Raw genomic sequence first — 21,512 nt, forward strand, 5'->3', positions numbered from 1 at the left:
TTGTGGGGGGCAAATTCCCTCAACTTTTGTTTGTCTGGGAGTTGTTTAATCCCTCCTTCATATTTAAATGATAATTGTGCTGGATATAGTATTCTTGGTTCAAGGCCCTTCTGTTTCATTGCATTAAATATATCATGCCGTTCTCTTCTGGTCTTTTAGGAATAGTTGTATTTGTCATATTTTCAAAAATATATATGGTTTTGGGAGGAGATTTCCACTGCTCTGTAAGGTTTCTGTTGAGAAGTCTGATGATAGCCTGATGGGTTTTCCTTTCTAGGTGACCTTTTTCCTCTCTCTAGCTGCTTTTAAAACTCTGTCCTTTTCCTTGATCTTTGCCATTTTAATTATTATGTGTCTTGGTGTTGTCCTCCTTGGGTCCCTTCTGTTGGGACTTCCGTGTGCTTCGTGGTCTGAGCGACTATTTCCTACTCCAGTTTGGGGATGTTTTCAGCAATTATTTCTTCAAATACACTTTCTATCCCTTTTTCTCCCTCTTCTTCTGGTACCCCTATAATGCAGATATTGTTCCATTTGGATTTGTCACACAGTTCTCTTAATATCGTTTCATTCCTGGAGATCTTTTTACATCTCTCTGTGTTAGCTTCTATGCATTCCTGTTCTCTGGTTTCTATTCCATTAACAGCCTCTTGTATCTCATCCATTCTGCTTTTAAGTCCTTCCAGAGATTGTTTTATTTCTGTAGTCTCCCTCCCTACTTTTTTGGTTAGCTCTTCCATTTTTCTCTGCAGCTCCATCAGCATGGTTATGACCTTTATTTTGAATTATTTTTCAGGAAGATTGGTTAGGTCTATCTCCCAAAGCTCCTTCTCAGGGATTGTCTCTGTTAGTCTGGTCTGGATCAAATTCTTATGCCTTTTCATGGCGATAGAGGTAGTTGTGGGGAGTTGGCGCATGTGTCAGCTGGGAGAATGTCCCTTTTTGCTAGTTTGTGGCCTTCCTCTCCTGTGAGAATGTTGACCCCTAGTGGCTTGTGCTGGGCAGCTGCGTGCAGACAGGGTCTCTGATTCTGGCTGGGGCTGCTGTGAGCATGGCCAGCCTCAGGCTGCTGCTCCGCTATGGTAGGGCCACACCGGAGGGGGAACGTGTGGGAGGCTGTTTATCGCTGTGAGGGTCCTCCGAGCTGCGCTGCTGCCCAGGGGGTTAGGGCGCCTGGAGTTCCGTGGGATTCCCAGCTGCTGGGCTGAGTGCGCCGGGACGCTTTCATCCAGCTGTAAGGCCCCTGTCCCTTTAAGACTTTCAAAACGCACTCGCTTTTCTTTTGTCCCAGGGGTGCCTGCTGCAGGGACCTGCTCACAGGTTTTACTGTCCTGTTTCCCTAGTATCTGGCACACCACGCACTGTGTGTGTACGCTCCCAGTGCGGATGGCTAGGGCTGGGTATTTAGCAGTCCTGGGCTCCCTCTCCCTCCCCACTCCGACTCCTCTCCTCCCCCAGACACTGGAGTGAGGGGTGCGACCCGGGCCATGGCTTGTATCTTACCCCCTTCGTGAGGTGCTGGGTTCTTGCAGGTGTAGATGTAGTCTGGCTGTTGTACTGTATCTTTTGGTCTCTCTTTTAGGAATAGTTGTATTTGTCGTATTTTCAAAAATATATATGGTTTTGGGAGATTTCCACTGCTCTACTCACGCCACCATCTTGGCTTCTCTCTATACTATTTTTACTTTTAGAGGTGAATTCAAATGTCAAATTCAAATGATAATTAGAAGTATTTTCCCTAAATATTTTATTCTTGAAAACAGGCCCTAACCTAAGCATTTTACCATACCATATTTCTCTACCATAATTTGCTTGCCATGTGAAAATGTTACTGTCACTCAATAATTAAAGTGTAAAATAAGATAGTTTAAAGAGGGGTGTGTCAGAAAATTATAGAAGAACAGATATGGAGGTTAATTTAATCTATGGTAAACTTGATAATACATGATAGTCTTTTGGATATAAAACTGAGATTACTAACTATATTAGGATACTTGCTTCTTTTTTTCATCATGATAATAGACTGGTACTCACTTTTTTACTCTTTTAGCCATTCTTTTTGTGACAAAGAATTTGGAGATGATTGGTTAAATTGCAATGTAGTCTTCAGCAATTTTACAAGGAAAATATTAAGGTTAACAAAGTCACAATTATGGGTCTGACACCATATGGCTGCATACACACTACGACTAGTCAAATTAAGTGAACATGTATATAGTTCTGCATTATTAAGGGCTGGGAAGCAAACAAAAAGAAAACTTTGTTAGAGATTTCAAACCTCTTAAGCAGAAAGAAAACTATATGCTAATCTTGGAGTTTTATTTTGTTTTGACTGGCTCTTCCTCTGCCTGACCCTTTAAATACTGGTGTCCATCAGGGCCTTGCCTCTTTCAATCTTCTCTTAATGTTAGAGCACCCATCCAAGGCTTTAATATTCTGATTTTTTTTTCTAAATCCTTTTCTCCAGCTCTGACTTTTCTACTAGCCCAGGACCATTTTTACAATTAACTATTGGAAACTGCCACATGGAAGAAATACAGGCATCCCTGTGTCTGTATTTTCAAGACTAAATTTAATATATTCTGTCCATGGTTAATTATTAAAATCACTCCCTTGCATATCCTCTCATACCCCTTCCTGCACTAACTTCCCTGGCTAAAACAACACAATCATAATTAAATCTTTGCCCACTCCAATCCTTTCCCATGCAGGTAAACATGGATGGAGGAAAATATGAAACATACTGGCCTTTAAATTTATGATCACTTTAAATTAATGATTATCTCAAAGGACCCTAAATGGGCTACTACTCACCAATCATATTAATTCACTTATTTACTCTGACATAACAATGCATGCCTCCTCCTCGCTTTTCAAATTTCCTCCCTCACAGTCATTCCCAGCTGCTGTCCGTGCTTCCTTTCATTGAATAACAAAAGCAATCAAAAGATAATTTCCACTAGCTCTCATTACATCAATTCACTTGTATTCCTCTGTATTTACATATTGTACTTACTATACTGGTATGAAATTACTATTAATGATTCTCTGTGCTCCTATTTCACTTGTACTCTAGCTTTGAGCCCTTCTCAACTCAAACTGTTCAATATTTTTACTATGTATTTTTCTGTTATCATCAATTTTGCTATCAAGATGTGTTAGTTTCTTTACCCTAGAGGAGTTTACATACACTACACTATCTGTATCTAATTCTCTTCTTCCTGTTCTCTATTGAGCCCACACCAGTGATGCTTGTTATCCCCATTATCCTATAGAAACTGCTTCTGACAAGGGTCCTGTGGCCTCCACATGGGCTAATGCTCCAAAAGTCAGCTTCTGACTCTATCTTTTACTTGATCTATCAAAAAATGTGTCACAGATAATCACTCCCTCCTCCTGGCAACATCTTTTCTCCCCTGGATTCCAAGACAATACATTCTATTGGCTTTCCTCCTACCTCAACTATTCTTTCTTTTTAGACTACATGTATTATTTCCTTTTCATCCCTAATCACATTTTAATTGCATCTTTGTATTATGAAACTTTTCAAAGAGAAAGACTAAAAAGCATAAAACTCAAAAACAATTCAACAGCTGTTAACATGTTCCCACATTTGATTGTGTATTATGTGTATGTTTTGAACGGAAACATTTATGAAGATGTAGACAGCATGAAACTTCATTTTTTTATTTTTGGATATACATCTCATAAGAATAAGGCCATTCTCCTTTACAACACAAACAGTATCTAGAGTTAACACTAATTCAAGTGTATTTTACAACTCCTCCACCCTAATCAGGTTTTAATCAAGGTTCATGCATTATATTTATTGTTCCACCTCTTCAATCTGGAAAAGTTCCCTCTACTTTTGTTTTTTAATGACACTGACTTTTTAAGAAACTAGGCCAATTGTTTCACAGAATACCTACATTGTGAATTTGTGTCTCTCTCCTCAATATGTCACATATTTCCATATCTTATTACCTGTAAACCTCTTAACACTGGAGTATCAAAGGTTTTAGTCTCTGAGACTTTTTTCTTTTCTATCTATATTCTCTTGATTTTCTCAGTTTCAAACCTTTAAATATCAGCTAACAACTGTCAAATGTACAGATCTAACTGTGACCTCTCTCCTGAACTCTTGATTTGTATATTGAACTATCTACTCAATTGGAACTCTCCATTGGAACATTTTATAGTATCTCAGTCTTAAGAAGTTCAAACTCAGTAACACTCCTTCTCTTACCCCATCACACCTAACAGTGACTCCATCCTTTCAGTTGCTCAAACCAAAAACTTGGAAGTTGCTCATCTCTTCTCTCTTAATGTGACATCTAATCTATTGAATAACACAAAATAAACAGAATCTGACCACTTCTCATCCACTTCCCCTGCAACTACCTTTATCCAAGCCACATCATTTCTCTAGATTATTGCAATATCCTTCTAGTGGTCTCCTTGCTTCTACCCTTGGCTCCCTTCAGTCTATTCTCACCTGTTATGAACTAGATCAGACTACATAATTTCTCTACTGAATCCCTGCAGTGGTTCTCCATTTCTCCCAGAGGAAAAGCCAAAGGCTTCAAAATTAACTGCTGACTTCCCTAACTTTCTGACATCATTTCTGCCATTCCTTGAGGCAAACTCCTACCTCAGGGTCTTCGCACTTGCTTTTCCATTTTTTGAAAAGGTCTTCTCTCAGACTGTAATTCACACCTTTCTCTCCACTGAGTCTTTATTCGAAGGTCACCTTTTCAGTGGGACTTTCCTTTACCATGCTAGGTATTCAATTACAATACAGGTATTAAAACTGCAAAAACTACACATATCTGCACCTCCTTTCTGCTTTTGCTCTATTTTTCTCTGCTTACCACCAAATGATAACATACTGTAACTTTGTTTGATTTTCTATACACTGTAAACTCCATGAAGACAGGGATTTTTGTCTGTTTTGTTCACTGCTATATCCCCAGTGCATACAAAATAGCATGGTATACAGGAGGTACTAAATGATTTATTGATTAAATAAAATGAGAGGAAAAAATCTGAGTAAGAAAGGAGATAGCAATATTAGACCTTTATATAATTTCCTTTTTAAAAAAATCTTGTTTAAGTATGTAGGAATGTATTTTTGATTCAGCAGGTAGATTAATAGCAATAACATGTAATTAGGCACCCAGGGAATAAAGAGGCTTATAAAACACAATTATAAAATATAACATTATAAGATAATAGATTACAAAATAGAACTTTAAGCTTCGTAGATCTCCAATGTCTATGAGTCTAAAAGGGATTTAGTACTTGAATTTTTCTTTTGTTTTGATACAAAATTATTATTTTGTTCTAGATACATATTTTGTTCAAGATATATTATCTTACTATATTTTGTTCTAGAGTCCCTGAGGCACCTGGCTCCTTTTTACCCTACTTTGCCAGTTCCCCTTTCCAAGTGCAGCTCTAGAAGCTTGGTTTCACTTTAAGAATTTTCAGCACCTAGGTTTAGGAGAAAGCTGTGAGTAAAGTAAGAAAATCTCAGTATATTTTAATGGCCATATAAATTTTATGCAACATTTATTAAATTATATACTCAAGCATCTCTTAACAGGCACTTAATTCTGTCTTCAAGTAAAGAGAATTTTTTTAATTGACTATGTCAAAGTTCAGAAGAAATCATTACAAGTATTTCTAACAACTGTCAGAATTCTTTGGCACAGCACCTAGTTCAATACCATGACTACACTCTTGGCTGTGCTCCCTACAGTCAAATTTCTGAAATTAATCTGGTATGAAACAACACACTTGACAAATGTACTATATGATGAAAGAGGTGAAGATGTCTCCTGTCATGTATCATAGAGCTAACAAATGTGTCCAAAAGTTCAAAACCTCTTTCCAAGCATCATCATCATCCCAGCCATTATCATTTGGCACAGCCAAGCTAGTTTCTATTACACTAAACTAACACATTTACCATTCTGTTTCAGTCCAACAAAGTGGGTAATTTTCAAGGTATTTGTATCCAGATGCTCTAATCATGAACTATACATGGCAGAAATATATTTTTCTTCTAGGACTCTTTTTCCCTCTGTACAAATCTCCCTCGATGACTAATTTATATGACACAACAGATGATGCCAATACAGTCTAACAATTAAGAATGTGGTTGGAATCAGACCTAAATTTGAATCCATTCTCTCACTATCTAGCTCAATTGCCACAGGGAACTTTCAAGTACACAAGAAGGTTGATAGGGGTTATTGTGAGGGTTAAATGATATAATAGTACAGGAATCACTCAACATACTGTAGGGTACTAGATAAATACTCACTAAACATGAGGAACTGTTATTATAATATCTTAAAAGAATCTGAACTCTAAAATAACCTTTATAGGCTCTTATCTTTTATATAGTCTTAAATCTTTCCTCCCTTTATATAAATGGAGGCTCCTTCCATTTTATCCTTGTTGCCTGAACTTATATTCTGGTCCTGGTCATTTTTAGTGTTAAGTTTATTCTTACTACTTTCCTCCAGCACTTTTCCTACTCCTTTTCTTAACCAAATCCAATAATTTTAAAGTCATCTTAAAGATCTTTGAATCATCCCCATAATCTTACTTTCTGCTTCAAAATTATTAATTTTGTACCAATTACTTTTCTAATACCCACTTATCTGGCACTGGGCTAGGTACTGAAGACACAACTGTAAACAAAACAGGCACAAACAGTCTGGTATAATTACTTTGAGGAATTTAAACAACATCTCTTCATTCATGCCCTGTGTTTCAAATCATCTTATAAGAGTCATATTTCTCTAGAGCTACTCAATCATAGCAGATAAGACGATAGAAACTTTGCAGTAAAGTATCACAGTTAAGAGTAAATTTTGCAGTCAAAACTGTTTGAAATACTCCTCTTACTCGCTGTGTGAATATGGGGCAAGTTTCTTCACCTTTCTATATGCCTCATTGGTAAAACGGGCATTAAATAATACCATCTCATATGGTTATTATGTAAACTGAATGAGATAATACATATAATCTGCTTAGAACAGTTTTTCCCACCTGGTAACAGCAATTTATTACTACTAATATTCCCCTCTACAAACCTCTTCAAAAATGGTATGCTATGGTCTTTATACTACTCTCCTCTAACTCTGTAAGTTAAGTCCTCTTTTTTTTCTTCAGGTTTTTCTAAATTCATCAGGAGAGCTTTAAACAATCCCTAACCCTACTCCATCTGGCCTAAGAATTACCATAAGAATTTTTAGAACTTTCAGTTATGTACAGTCCTTAAACTATGTCCACTAGTGTTTCATGCTTCCACATCACCCTCAGGAAAAAAAACAAAACAGGAAAAGGACTATCCTTTGATTTGTATAACACACTAACGACTATTTTTTCAAATGTCAAGTATTAAGTAGATCTTTTCCCAAGTTTGTCTTAGCTGGTTTTACTAAAAATTTGAACTTCTAAAAAACAGATGTTCCAAACTACACAGCACCTACATTAGACCAAGACAAACATTTACTTGGGTCCTACTATGAAGAGTCAGCTAAACATTAAATGGGATCGCTATTAAAACAAACTAAAACTGGGCTTACTGAACTATACCTTTTTTATTAGCTAGGAATATGAAATCTATTTAGCATCTAATAATTGTTAGGTATCAAATTTTATAAGCTACACATTTCTGGACAAATTTATAGCATTGAAATTGGTAAATATTGCTTCTGACTAAATTTGTAGCATTCATTTATATATAAACACAATTTGAACTTTCACTTACTCAAATTCTGTAGCATAGTATTTCAGAAAGCCCAGTAAGAGGTCCCCAAGATTTGATTCATTCTTTGAGAGGTAAGGAGGAACATTACATGGAACCTGATGTACAAGGTGCAGTTGTATAGCAGGACTAAAAGATTCCTGTCAAAAGAGAAAGAAAAATGTAAAGTCATATAAAACACACACTGAAAACTTTTTAAATCCTGACCTAAACTAAAGCCCTCTGAAGAAGACAGAAGAAATTTTATGTTGGCAATTTGTAGATTCTCTTCCACTAAAGATTTCACCAGTGTTTAGAGTAGGTCAGAAAATACCTGGAAAACTGATATTCCATCATTCTTTGAGGTATATCACTCTATTAACCAAATGGATCTCTACAGCAGCAAAGATTTTCTAACTCATAAATAAACCTTACTGTACATACCAAGATTCCATCCAATAACATATAATTTCTTTATAAATATAAATCTTTCTTAATTATTTCTATAAAGAATAGTTCTGCTTTATGAAGGCTATGTATCAAGCACAAGGTTAAGAGCTTTTTCTAATTGCCACCTAAAATTTCTCTAAAGGCCACTGAAGTAACTTTAATATGTGATTAGAACTTCGGCTAACTTTAAATTTTGGGTTTTATTTCACTTTTGCATTTTGTATCTTAGAGGGAAGATAAGATAGACTTTCGATGTAAACTGAACTTGAAAGACAAAGAGGATAGGGAAAACAAGATAGAAACTGTATTACCAAACAATATTCAGCAAACTTCCACCACAACGTTCGTAGAGGAGGATATCATTTGCTTGTAATGCACGCCCAGACAACACACTGATTAGAAGAATACTAATGGGTACTCAATTCGTTTTGTCTATGGTATGCCACTTATTTTCATATTTGATCTTTCCTCTATTAGCACCAAGCTCTGGCTCTAAAGAATCATGGAGATTCTCAGGTAATACATATCCATGTTAGAAAATAATCTAAGTAATTTGCACAATGCCTTCAAGAAGGGTTTTCTATAGTCCCCTTTGCCATCAGAATAGAAACATAAAGAATAAAAAAAAAAGCAAGTGGTAAAACAGCAGAATGACTGCTATACTTAAAGTTCCCAATTATCTAATAGGTCAACCCTAGGTTTATAGATATCTAGGTTTATAGATATCAATTCAATTGTTATGTCTCAGTAACTCTAACACTGAAAAATAGAGGTTCCCTAAACAACTAAGATGTAATACCAAGAAACAGGGTAGTGTATCTATTTAATGGTAGTCCTCAAAAATCATCAGTACAAAGGAGCAAGAAAATAGAAAATCCCCTCCCTTGCCCCATTACTTATAATTCTATCAATAATCTTTAACTACCAAGAAGTGATAACCTTTTCCTCAGAAGAAATTTTACTCCAACCATAATCATAAAGCTGGACTTCCTAAGCCTGGGACTTACCCTTACATTTCTAACAGATTTGGTTTTACAAGACTCAAGTAGAAATCTTAATTGCTTCTAAGACTAGGTGGAATAGGAGAGAAGCCTCAACTTAACAATAAAGAGTAAAAGCAGAAAGAGCAGGGGCACTTCCTCTACCATCCTTTGTCTCTGACTTACTAAGTGTACACTTGACTTAGGACATTGTTTAAAATTGCAAAATTTAAATACTATTTTTTGGCAAATTATACAAAAATGTATAACATAAATTCAAATGACAAGGAAAAGAAAACTGGGTCACTGTTGAATCCCTTCTTCTGAAAGTTTCTGATTTCTAGAACCTAGCACAGTATATTCAATTATGAACTAATGCTGAAATAGAATACATTTTCCTACCTTAAGCTTAAAATTGGCCTTTTTTAAAATTTTTATTTTGTCCAGCAATTGTGAGATTAACACTGAAGAAGTGTGAGACCTACTCTACTAATATGCTGAATGACTTTAGACCAACAGTTTGGGCAGTCGTCTCTTAGTCCCACTGTTCTTATTCATAAGCTATATACAAAAAGAGCTATGTCATATATACCAAGGAAAAACTTAAGGAGAAATCCAAACTTAAGAAAGTGGGGCAGGGAGCAGGTGGAGGGTACACCAAAAAAGCTACAAGTAAACAGAAACACCATTTAACCCTACAAAATCCTCATTTTTTGGTAATCAGTCACATTACAGAAAGATTCTCTGCTTTGAGAATTTTTCATCAAAGAATATATTTTTAAAGGAAGCTTCCCCACTGCGATGTCTTTAAGAATAATATATGCTACTTTGGATAGGACAGGCGGGCGCAGGAAGAACATCAGCTAACATTTTAGAAAAAACATAAAGAAGAACCCAAAAGCCAATGGGGAAAAAAAGGAACCTTAAAATTACAACCTAAATCCATGGGAAAAAAATTCAACTGATAAACTGTAACATCTATTTCTCAAATAACTGGGGGGAGGCAGATTACTGGTATTTTCTGCCAATTTGCTTAACATAGGGAAGACATCTTTACTGATTTTCAAGCTATATCTTATTATTACTCTAAAATCCAAATGTGTAATGACTTAATTTCTGAACACATTTCCAATTGGTACTTAAATGCTGATATTTTTAGATATTTGACTTTTCTCTTCAATCAATGTCAAGTTTAAAAATCCTGAAAATTCTCACTGTTTTTGCCCATACAATTTCTTACCAAAAATGGCAACACCTTTTGCCAGATTCCATCATTTTTCTCAGAACAGACCGTGATATCTTACTTTACCTTCAAAGTTTGAAACTTGGAAAATTAAGTACTTTCTGGAATAAATTAGATTGGCTAATACCTTTTACTTGGTCACTGTTCTTCAAAATAATGTATGATTTAAATGAAAGATGACTGTTTTCCATCTCAAGGCAAACAAATTTAAGTTGTACAATTTTCTAACAATATGAGTTATTACACCCTAGAAATAAATGTTGAAGATTTGAAAGAAAAATATAACTGATATGGAGTATGTAAGTGGGATTTTGCCTGAACAGAGAAAGAACTATATGATATTAAAAGTTCTACCAAGCTTTGTTATTTTAAGCTGATCACCACTAACCTGGTGATGTATATTAAAGACGGATCATTAAATTCCCTTTAATTTATACCTGCTTTTAATGAGATTTTTAAAGTTTTGAAATCAACAAAAGTATTTAAGATAAAGTAGAAGTACTATAATGAAGTGGTTAGGAGCATAAGCTTTGGAGTCAGACCTAGGTTTGACATTTTCTGTTAGTTATTTGAGCCCAACCAAGTCACCTAGCTTTCCAAAGGTTCTGATTCTTCACCTATCATATAAGGAAAACAACAGAACTCATAGAATTGTTAGATAGATTAAATGATATGATGTATGTAAAGCACAGCAGCAATAGCATTACCTATTTAATTATTTAGTATATGCCAGACATCATTATTATTGTAACTATGCATTTATACAATAATGCAGTATGGTTACCTCCTAAAACTTTTAATGAGGTATTATTTCAAAATTAACTTCCTGATGATTTTAAAAATTTAAGTAATGCCAACTTTAAAACACTAGCTTTTTGTCATTTAAAAAAATAAATCTTCATCTAATAGTAATAATAGGAGAAATGTGGGATCAACATATAAATCAAGTACAAAAATCAAACGAATATTCATATTTGACCTGATTGTTTATAGGTCATAATGCGTGATCAAAACAGAAAGTTTCTGTGATGAATGCCCTTGTACTGTTCACCATGTAAGAATTTATTCACTATGTAAGAATTTGTTCACCATGTAAGAACTTGTTTGTTATGCTTCAGAAGATTGGAGACTGACGAGAATTAGGCTTGAGATGGATTAATGATTGTACATTGAGTGTTGACCCCCCTATACTGAATTTTATTGTTGTTAACAACCATTTGATCAATAAATATGAGATGCCCTCTCAAAAAAAATAAAAATAAAAAATAAAAAAAATAAAAAAATAAAAATAAATAAAAATAAAATAAATCTTCATCAAAAATTTTTAATTTTCTTTTCAAAGGTATTCATTTTTAGCCTGTTTTACATAACTAATTAAATCCATATACTAAAACTGAAAAAAACTTCCAGATGTGTATGTATGTATATATACACACATATAAATGTACAATTTAATGTATTTTCAACATACAACCGCACAGAGGAACTCTACGTTCTCAGAATTATTTATTTCATAACTACAAAAAAAAGGGTGATTTTCTTACATCTCTATTCTGCTATCATAAATGGCTTCCTAGAATATGAAGATACCATTAGGGAAGTTAACAAACAGTAAGTTGTCTTGATAAATCTACTTAGCATAAATTTAATAATAGGCTTGCATTAAAATAAAGATCACTTCATAAACTTAATCTGAGTTTATAAACTTTCTCAACTACATTCTTTAACTTAATATTCCGCCCTCTAACATTCATGCTGTTTTAAGTCTGTAAGAATTTAGTAATAATCAATAATGCGATACTAGGATATACTTTAAGATAGTTATACTTAGTCTTTCATCCTTTTCTTTCATAATGTAACTGAATCAAAATACCATACCAATTTTTAAAATAATTATCATAAATCTTATGAAAATGACTAAAAAGAACATATTGAACAAATTTTATTCCACTTCAAAATTTTTATCTTTTTAAATTCTATTTTAACTATATTAGAAAAGCTCAAAATTTAAAAGAACTTTGTTCCCTTGTAAAGTAACAAAGTTTCTTTTGTTACTGTAAAGTTTTAAACCATTCCCAAATTTATTTATATAAGCTAAAATTCTGTCCTATCTTAAAGAAAGGTGTATCTCTGTAATGAATAATCATATATACAATAGGACTCACAAATAAAACAAGCAACAGAAATTAGATAAATGATATACTACCATTTTGCCTTTCCTTAAGAAGCATAGTATAAAGGAAAAAATACCAATTTCTGGGTCCATAATCTGTGACTACATAGCTTGGATCAGTTATGTAACTTTTCTGAGACCTTTCTTCACCTGTGAAACAAAAATAATACCTTACAAGTTTATGTGTTTAGAATTAAAGATACTGTGTATAAAATTCACAGTGTACTGACATAAAATAGATACTAAGTAAACGACAGTTATTAGTAATAAGAAACAAACAGATTTCCTTGTTCCATTAGATGGAAAAGGACTCTGGTAATCATCTGACAGGGTTTATGTAAGCATTAATCTTACAGTATAGATAATGTATTTTAACTATTTATGACAATGTAACTACACCTGGAAGCAAATTAAGACTTTCTTAAATCTAACAGGTCTTGCTATTGGTATTTTTTAAGGCCTAGGAGCTGAGCTAGTATTATATCTATTTCCCTGTTACAGGTATAGAAATGAGATTATTAGCAAACCAGGGATGGAGAATGTAGGGTCAGAGGTGTTGTATGTGAAGGGAAGTCAGGATTCTGTCATAGAAGAAAGCTAGATAATAAGAAAAATGAAAAACAAGTAAAAATGAGGCTCTTCAACCTAGAATATAACAGTAAGAACTTAGGTATCCTAATGATAAGAGCCAATATCTCTGTTCCCAAGCATAGTGCATTAAAGTGAGACTTCATCACTATTTTATATTAGTAAAAAGAGTTTCATGTAGCACGGGATTTTAAGTGAGATTTCTGTGGAAGCATCTCTTCAAAACATAATATTCTTTAAAAGGGTAAGCTTAACTAGTATAATCTTTTGCTGAAAAAAATATATTCAGATCTTTGTACCCTGAAACCTAGGTCTTAAAGAAAAATGAAGTTGGGACAATAAAATGAAATAGTAAACACCTGGTCATTATCTTTGACCTTTCAGTATGATCTAAAGAATTAATAATCTATGAAGGGAAGAAACCATTCAAGAATAAGGCCCAAAATTTAGTTCACATTACCTTTATTTCTATATTTTCTGATGCTTTCATTTTTCATAATGTTTAAGAAAGGATAAATACTGATCCCTAGCTATATTGGAGACTTATAATTGTTCTTCATAATAGCACAAATAAGTTTTTAAAAGGAAGACAAGATAGCCAAATTCTAAAAGGTTCTTGATACAAATGCTTTCTAGTAGAAGACCCACCACAAATAGGAAGTTCCCACTACAACAAAATTCTATTACAGAGGTGGGGGATGATGAGCGCCTCTGGCCGGAGCTGCCCCACCAGCGCTTGCCAGTGTCCCTGCCAGCACCTGGACAAGCGGCCGGCCAGCGTCCATGCCTCCACCCGAACCCAACGCCCCAGCAGTGTCCCCACCAGCATCCCCACCTACGCCTGGACCCAGTGCCCACCTGTAGATGCAGCCCAGGAAGAGCTTGTAAAACCTTCAAAGCCTCAGATGTGAAACTCCTCAGAGTTAGCGAATGAGCAAACTGAGGCTCAGAGAGGCTAAGTCATTTGCCCAAGTCTGATGGCTGTAAGTGGAGAAGTGAGGTTTGACCACCAGACTGTTGCCATAAACCACAGCCAGAACTGGATGACCTACCAATTAAATTTTCAAAAAATACACTTAACAGAAGAGCCAAGATGGCAGCGTGGGTAGGGCAGTGGAAATCTCCTCCCAAAACCATATATATTTTTTGAAAATACAACAAATACAACTATTCCTAAAAGGGAAACCAAAGGATACAGTACAACAGCAAGGCTACATCTACATCTGCGAGAACTCAGCATGTCAGAAGGGGGTAAGATACAAGCAGCAGCCGGCGGGACCCAAGCGCATCCCCCTCCAGCTCCCCGGTAGGGGGAGAGGAGTCGGAGCGGGGACGGAGTGGAAGTGCAGACACACATAACATGGTGTGCTGGATATTACAGAAACGGAAAAGTAAAATCTGCGAGCGGGTCCCCCATAGCCGGATCCCCTGGGACAAAAGAAAAGCGAGCGCTTTTTGAAAGTCTTAAAGGGACAGGGGCCTCACAGCTGGACGGAAGCATCCTACCACACTCAGCCCAGCAGCTGGGAATCCCAGGGAACTTTGGGCACCCCAGCCCTTTGGGAGGCAACCCAGCCCTGAGGCCCTTCACGGCGATCAACAGCCTGCCGGTAGCTCCCCTTACGGCACAGCCCCGCTGCAGTGGCTGAGCAGCCATGCACGTGCATGCAGCGGTGGAGCAGCCAGGGAGTGGCCGCGACCACAGCAACTGAACAGAATCTCCTCCTGGAGTGCAGCTGCCCGGGCCAGACCCAAAGGCCGCTGCCAATGCGCAATGGCCCGACACAGGCAGAGGAAACCGGGGCAAGGTGCGAAGGGGCGCCGTTCTTGCAGGAGAGCACACCCAGCACGCCTGCCACTCTCTGCAGGGCTCTGGGCTACCCTGACGATAACCCTGCCCACAGCAGCTGAGGATATTAATCTGGAGGCTGTGCCAGGTGTGGGGGTAATGGACACAGAGGGCAGAGAAGGGCAAGGCAACCAGCAAGCAGGAAAGGACTTTGTTCTCCCACCTGACATATGCACAACCTTCCTACAACTACCTCTACTGCCATGAAAAGGCAGAAGAATTTGGTCCAGTCCAGAATTACCCTGACAAACCCCGAGAGAGGGCCTGGGGAGATAGATTTAACCAATCTTCCTGAAAAAGAATTCAAAATGAAGGTCGTAACCATGCCAATGGAGCTGCAGAGAAATATGCAAGAGCTAAAGGATCAAGTTGGGAGGGAGAATACAGAAATAAAACAATCTCTGGAAGGACTTAAGAGCAGACTGGATGAGGTGCAAGAGGCCGTTAATGGAATATAAATCAGAGAACAGGAAAGCAGACAAGCTAACGCAGAGAGAGATAAAAGGATCTCCAGGAATGAAAGAATATTAAGAGAACTGTGTGACCAATCCAAATGGAACAACATTCACATTATAGGAGTACCAGAAGAAGAGGGAGAAAAAGGGATAGAAACTGTCTTTGAGGAAATAAATGCTGAAAACTTCCCAAAATGGGGGAGGAAATAGTCTCTCAGACCATGGAAGCCCATAGAACTTCCAACACAAGGGACCCAAGGAAGAAAACACCAAGTCATATAATAATTAAAATGGCAAAGATCAAAGACAAGGACAGAGTATTAAAGGCAGCCAGAGAGAGAAAAAAGGTCACCTAGGAAGGAAAACCCATTAGGCTATCATCAGATTTCTCAACAGAAACCTTACAGGCCACAAGAGAATGGCATGATATATTTAATGCAATGAAACAGAAGGGCCTTGAACCAAGAATACTGTACCCAGCACAACTATCATTTAAATATGAAGGAGGGATTAAACAATTCCCAGACAAGCAAAAGTTGAGGGAATTTGCACCCCACAAACCACCTCCACAGGATATTTTAAAGGGACTCCTCTAGATGGAAGCACTCCTAAGGCTAAATAGACGTCAACAGAGAAAATAAAATCACAACAAAGAAAGCAGACCAACCAAATACTAACTAAAAGCAAAAAATAAAATCAACCACTCACAAAAGCAGTCAAAGGAAACACAAAGGAGTACAGAATAAAACACCTAACATATAAAGAATGGAGGAGGAGGAATAAGAAGGGAGAGAAATAAAGAATCATCAGACTGTGTTTGTAATAGCTTAATAAGAGAGTTAAGTTAGATGGTTAGATAGTGACAAGAGATAAAGAAGGACATTACATAATGATAAAGAGGTCAGTCCAACAAGAGGATATAACCATTATAAACATATATGCACCCAATACAGGAGCACTGACATGTGAAACAAATACTAACAGAACTAATGGAGAAACTAGAATGCAAGGCATTTGTTCTACGAGACCTCAACACACCACTCACTCCAAAGGACAGATCCACCAGACAGAAAATAAGTAAGAACAAAGAGGCACTAAACAACATACTAGAACAGATGGACCTAATAGACATCTACAGAACTCTACACCCAAAAGCAGCAGGATACACATTCTTCTCAAATGCACATGGAACATTCCCCAGAATAGACCACATTCTAGGGCACAAAGAGCCTCAGTAAATTAAAAAAAGATGGAAATTCTACCAACCAACTTCTCAGATCACAAAGGCATAAAACTAGAAATAAATTGCACAAAGAAAGCAAAAAGGCTCACAAACACATGGACACTTAACAACATGCTCCTAAATAATCAATGGATCAATGACCAAATTAAAACAGAAATTAAGCAATATATGGAAACAAATGACAACAACAGCACAAAGCCCCAACTTCTGTGGGACACAGCGAAGGCAGTTCTAAGAGGAAAGTATATAGCAATCCAGGCCTATTTAAAGAAGGAAGAACAATCCCAAATGAATGTCTAAAGCCACAATTATTGAAATTGGAAAAAAGAAGAACAAATGAGGCCCAAAGTCAGCAGGAGGGACATAATAAAGATCAGAGAAAAATAAATAAAATTGAGAAGAATAAAAAACAACAGAAAAAGGCAATGAACACAAGAGTTGGTTCTTTGAGAAAATAAACAAAATAGATAAGCCCCTAACCAGACTTATTAAGAGATAAAGAGAATCAACACACATCAACAAAATCAGAAATGAGAAAGGAAAAATCATGATGGATCCCACAGAAAAACAAATATTATTAGAGAATACTATGATAATCTATATGCTAACAAGCTGGAAAACCTGGAAGAAATGGACAACTTCCTAGAAAAATACAACCTTCCAAGACTGACCAAGGAAGAAACAGAAAATCTAAACAGATCAATTACCTGCAAAGAAATTGAATCAGTAATCAAAAAACTGCCCAAGAACAAAACCCCTGGGCCAGAAGGATTCACCACTGAATTTTATCAGACATATAGAGAAGACATAATACCCACTTCTCCTTAAAGTTTTCCATAAAATAGAAGACGAGGGAATACTTCCAAACTCATTCTATGAAGCCACCATCACTCTAATACTAAAACCAGGCAAAGACACCACAAAAAAAGAAAATTACAGACCAATATCCCTGATGAACATAGACGCAAAAATACTCAACAAAAAATTAGCAAACCGAATTCAAAAATACATCAGGAGGATCATACACCATGACCAAGTGGGATTCATCTCAGGGATGCAAGGATGGTACAACATTCGAAAATCCATCAACCTTTTCCACCACATCAACAAAAAGAAGGACAAAAACCACATGATCATCTCCATAGATGCTGAAAAAGCATTCAACAAAATTCAACATCCATTCATAATAAAAACTCAAAATTTTTGGTTTTTGTACAGCAGAGGACACAGAAAAGCTTCAGTACAGCAAAGGACACCACCAATAGAACAAAAAGGCATCCTACAATATGGGAGAATATATTCATAAACGACAGATCCAATAAAGGGTTGACATCCAAAACATATGAAGAGCTCACGCACCTCAACAAACAGAAAGCAAATAATCCAATTAAAAAATGGGCAGAAAAGCTGAGCAAACAGCTCTCCAAGGAAGAAATTCAGATGGCCAATAGACACATGAAAAGATGTTCCACATCACCAATCATCAGAGAAATGCAAATTAAAACCACAATGAGATATCACCTCACACTAGTAAGGATGGCCACCATCCAAAAGACAAACAACAACAAATGCTGGCGAGGATGTGGAGAAAGGGGAACCCTCCTACACTGCTGGTGGGAATGTAAACTAGTTCAACCATTATGGAAATCAGTATGAAGGTTTCTCAAAAAACTCAAAATAGAAATACCATTTGACCCAGGATTCCACTTCCAGGAATTTACCCTAAGAACACAGCAACCCAGTTTGAAAAAGACAAATGCACCCCTATGTTTATTGCAGTACTATTCAGAATAGCCAAGAAATGGAAGCAACTTAAGTGTCCATCAGTAGATGAATGGATAAAGAAGATGTGGTACATATACACAATGGAATATTATTCAGCCATAAGAAGAAAACAAATCCTACCATTTGCAACAACATGGATGGAGCTAGAGGATATTATGCTCAGTGAAATAAGCCAGGCAGAGAAAGACAAGTATCAAATGATTTCACTCATATGTGGAGTATAAAAACAAAGGAAAAACTGAAGGAGCAAAACACCAGAAGACTCACAGAACCCAAGAATGGACTAAAAGTTACCAAAGGGAAAAGGACTGGGGAGGACGGATGGGAAGGAAAGGATAAGGGGGGGCGAGAAAAGAAAGGGGGCATTATGATTAGCATGTATAATGTGGGGGGGTCACAGGGAGAGCTGTACAACACAGAGAAGTAGTGATTCTACAGCATCTTACTACGCTGACGGACAATGACTGTAATGGGGAATGGGAGGGAAACTTGTTGATGGGGGAGTCTAGTAAACATAATGTTTCTCATGTAACTGTAGAGTAGTGATAACAAAGTAAAAATAAATAAATTAACAAAAATACACTTAACATAAAGTTTACCACCTTAAAAAAAAAACTATTACAGTGAGCCTTTTACTATTCAGCACAACACGTGTGCATTACAATCATAAATTATGTTCAAAAGCAAACCATCAGTTCTTATTAACTATCAAACATACAATTATATTTAGGTTCCATGTGAAGTACAACAGTTTCCAAAGAACTTAATTACTTTATATTAAGTAATTAAGTTCTTTGGAAACTGTTCACTCAAGCTAGACGTTTTCCTTTGTAAATATGACCATTTATTAAGTTTAGAAAACAGTTCTTCTTTTATGTTAATGAAACTAATAGGTAAAAGTTATATGGTTTCAGAAGGTTGGCTAAACATTCTAAACAAGTAGCTTATATATTATTTCCAAATAAAACCAGGAACAAGGATGACTATGGAGGAAAACTGAAATGGTAGGGGTATAAAATAAGAAAACAGAGAATTCTGGAAAATAGGAACACAAAAAACTGGAAAAGAAACAAAAGAATTTATATAATTATGAATATGTACATTACCTAAATTTTCCCTAAACTCAAACTGAATACATGCTTAACTTTTTCTAGCAGGCACACTTCATTTCTGTTATGTTTCAAATTCAGCAGGATTCTTAATATTCTGCAGACAAGGATAGTGTACTAATGTTACCGTTTGTGGTGTATTATTTGGAAAGACTGAATGAAAGATAAAATGATTATCCAATTGTTCAACTACTTAATTTTTCCTAAGCTTTCATAGTATATATACAATGGGCTAAAAAACTTCTGAGTTACTAACTAAAGAAATCTTATAAAACTAGACTTAAAAATAGCATGAAGAAAACAGGAATAAGTCTGAATTGGCCTTGACTAAGTATATTTAATTTCTATTAGTGATAATTATAAGCACCATGCAAAAAATTACATCATTAAGATAAATGACCAGATTGTCTGCCAATAACCAAATAAAGTATCAGTCTTTTGAAAAAGTATATGAAACATTTTTAATTTTCTAGTGGTCAATGCCTCAGCTTATATAGAAATGTTATCATATACTTAGAAGGTTACTACTACTACTTTTATATTTACATTAATACTGCATATAATAGTTCCACATATACTTGTCATAATATGTATTATAATAATTTATAAGAAACACTTACTGGGTACATTTTTTGGATGGATGGAAGGATGGGTTCAGGTAGGGCTATAAAAAGAAAAAGTTTAAAGCTTCTGTGATTCACATAATTCATTTTACAAAGCAATAATTTGTCAGCTCTACCCCAGGTATGAGACTAAAAGGGTTTCTGCTAAAATTCAACAATTGCCTTATATTTTGTGAAATTAATTCTGATCACTAAAAATTTTAATTCATAAGATACCTAAGCTGACAATTTAAGATTTGTTAATAAACTATGTATATTTCTATGTAAACCAATGTTCTTTACATGGTTTCGAAACAGGCCATCAATAAATGGACACACATCAATTGGTTGAACATCAGACTCACACACAAAATAAGAAAGACAAGGATTGTTCTATAGATAAAGAATGGACATTGTTAAGATGGATTTAACTATCAAAAACATTTTTAAGTATGGTCCAATGATACTACATCATGAAAGAACAACAGCTGTATCCTAACTGTCCTTATTACTTAATTCCTCTTAAAACAAAAGAACACCAAAGGTGAGACAGCTTTGGAAAACTGATTTATTGAAAAGAAAAACCGGAAAAATAAATTTTCAACTTCATTAATTTTTAAAAAGAAGGCCTCTGCAAAGGTTAGAAACCAAATCAAAAGATTTTCACCAATCTGCTATAAAATAAAATTTCATACAAAGGAATCATTATCTTCCTACATTACTATATTTTTTGTCATTCTTCACTCTTCAGTAACTTAACCTAAATAAAAACTAATTAAATGCAGTAATATTAATTTTACATTATAATGTAAATAGAATACCACAAAAGGCAAAGTGCCTAATATTCACAATATAAGAAATAACTGTAAGATATAATGTCTTAAGTATCATAAGATACAAATGCATTTTCAAGATTTAATATTAAAGACCAAATATAGTGCCATATGACAAAGTATGTATTTAAGAATTAGAAATACATCATATATAAAATCAGCAACAATCTTTAATTCACTTTGAGTTTCCTATTTTGCAAAACTTTTTTAAATGACTTCTGGACTACATTAATGTACATATAATCTACGATTATGACCAACTTACATGATCTCTAACTATTATTATATATGTATAAATTTCTATCACATAATATTTCAATTTCCCTTCTGTATTGTTTCATTTGCCAACTGAAATTAGAAAAAAAAATTCCATGAAAGTCTAGAATACTCACAGAATATGACTGAAAATATTAGGGGAAAAACTCACTTGTTACTTACCAGAA

At 35.5% G+C, this 21,512-nt stretch overlaps 1 protein-coding gene across 6 annotated transcripts in view; it reads right to left on the reverse strand.

The window, feature by feature from the left end:
• TENT2 (terminal nucleotidyltransferase 2) overlaps positions 1-21,512 on the reverse strand; it is a 90,301-nt gene that overhangs the window by 17,365 nt on the left and 51,424 nt on the right. For all 6 annotated transcript variants that reach the window (XM_073234705.1, XM_037000012.2, XM_037000004.2 and 3 more), the window contains 2 exons: positions 20,255-20,298; positions 7,784-7,920 (listed from right to left, as the gene is read on the reverse strand). In XM_073234705.1, the coding sequence (XP_073090806.1) occupies positions 7,784-7,920; positions 20,255-20,298 (181 nt within the window). The remainder of the gene's footprint in view (positions 1-7,783; positions 7,921-20,254; positions 20,299-21,512) is intronic.

Source organism: Manis javanica, chromosome 1 (genome assembly GCF_040802235.1).
Source record: "Manis javanica isolate MJ-LG chromosome 1, MJ_LKY, whole genome shotgun sequence".
Lineage (NCBI taxonomy): Eukaryota > Metazoa > Chordata > Mammalia > Pholidota > Manidae > Manis > Manis javanica.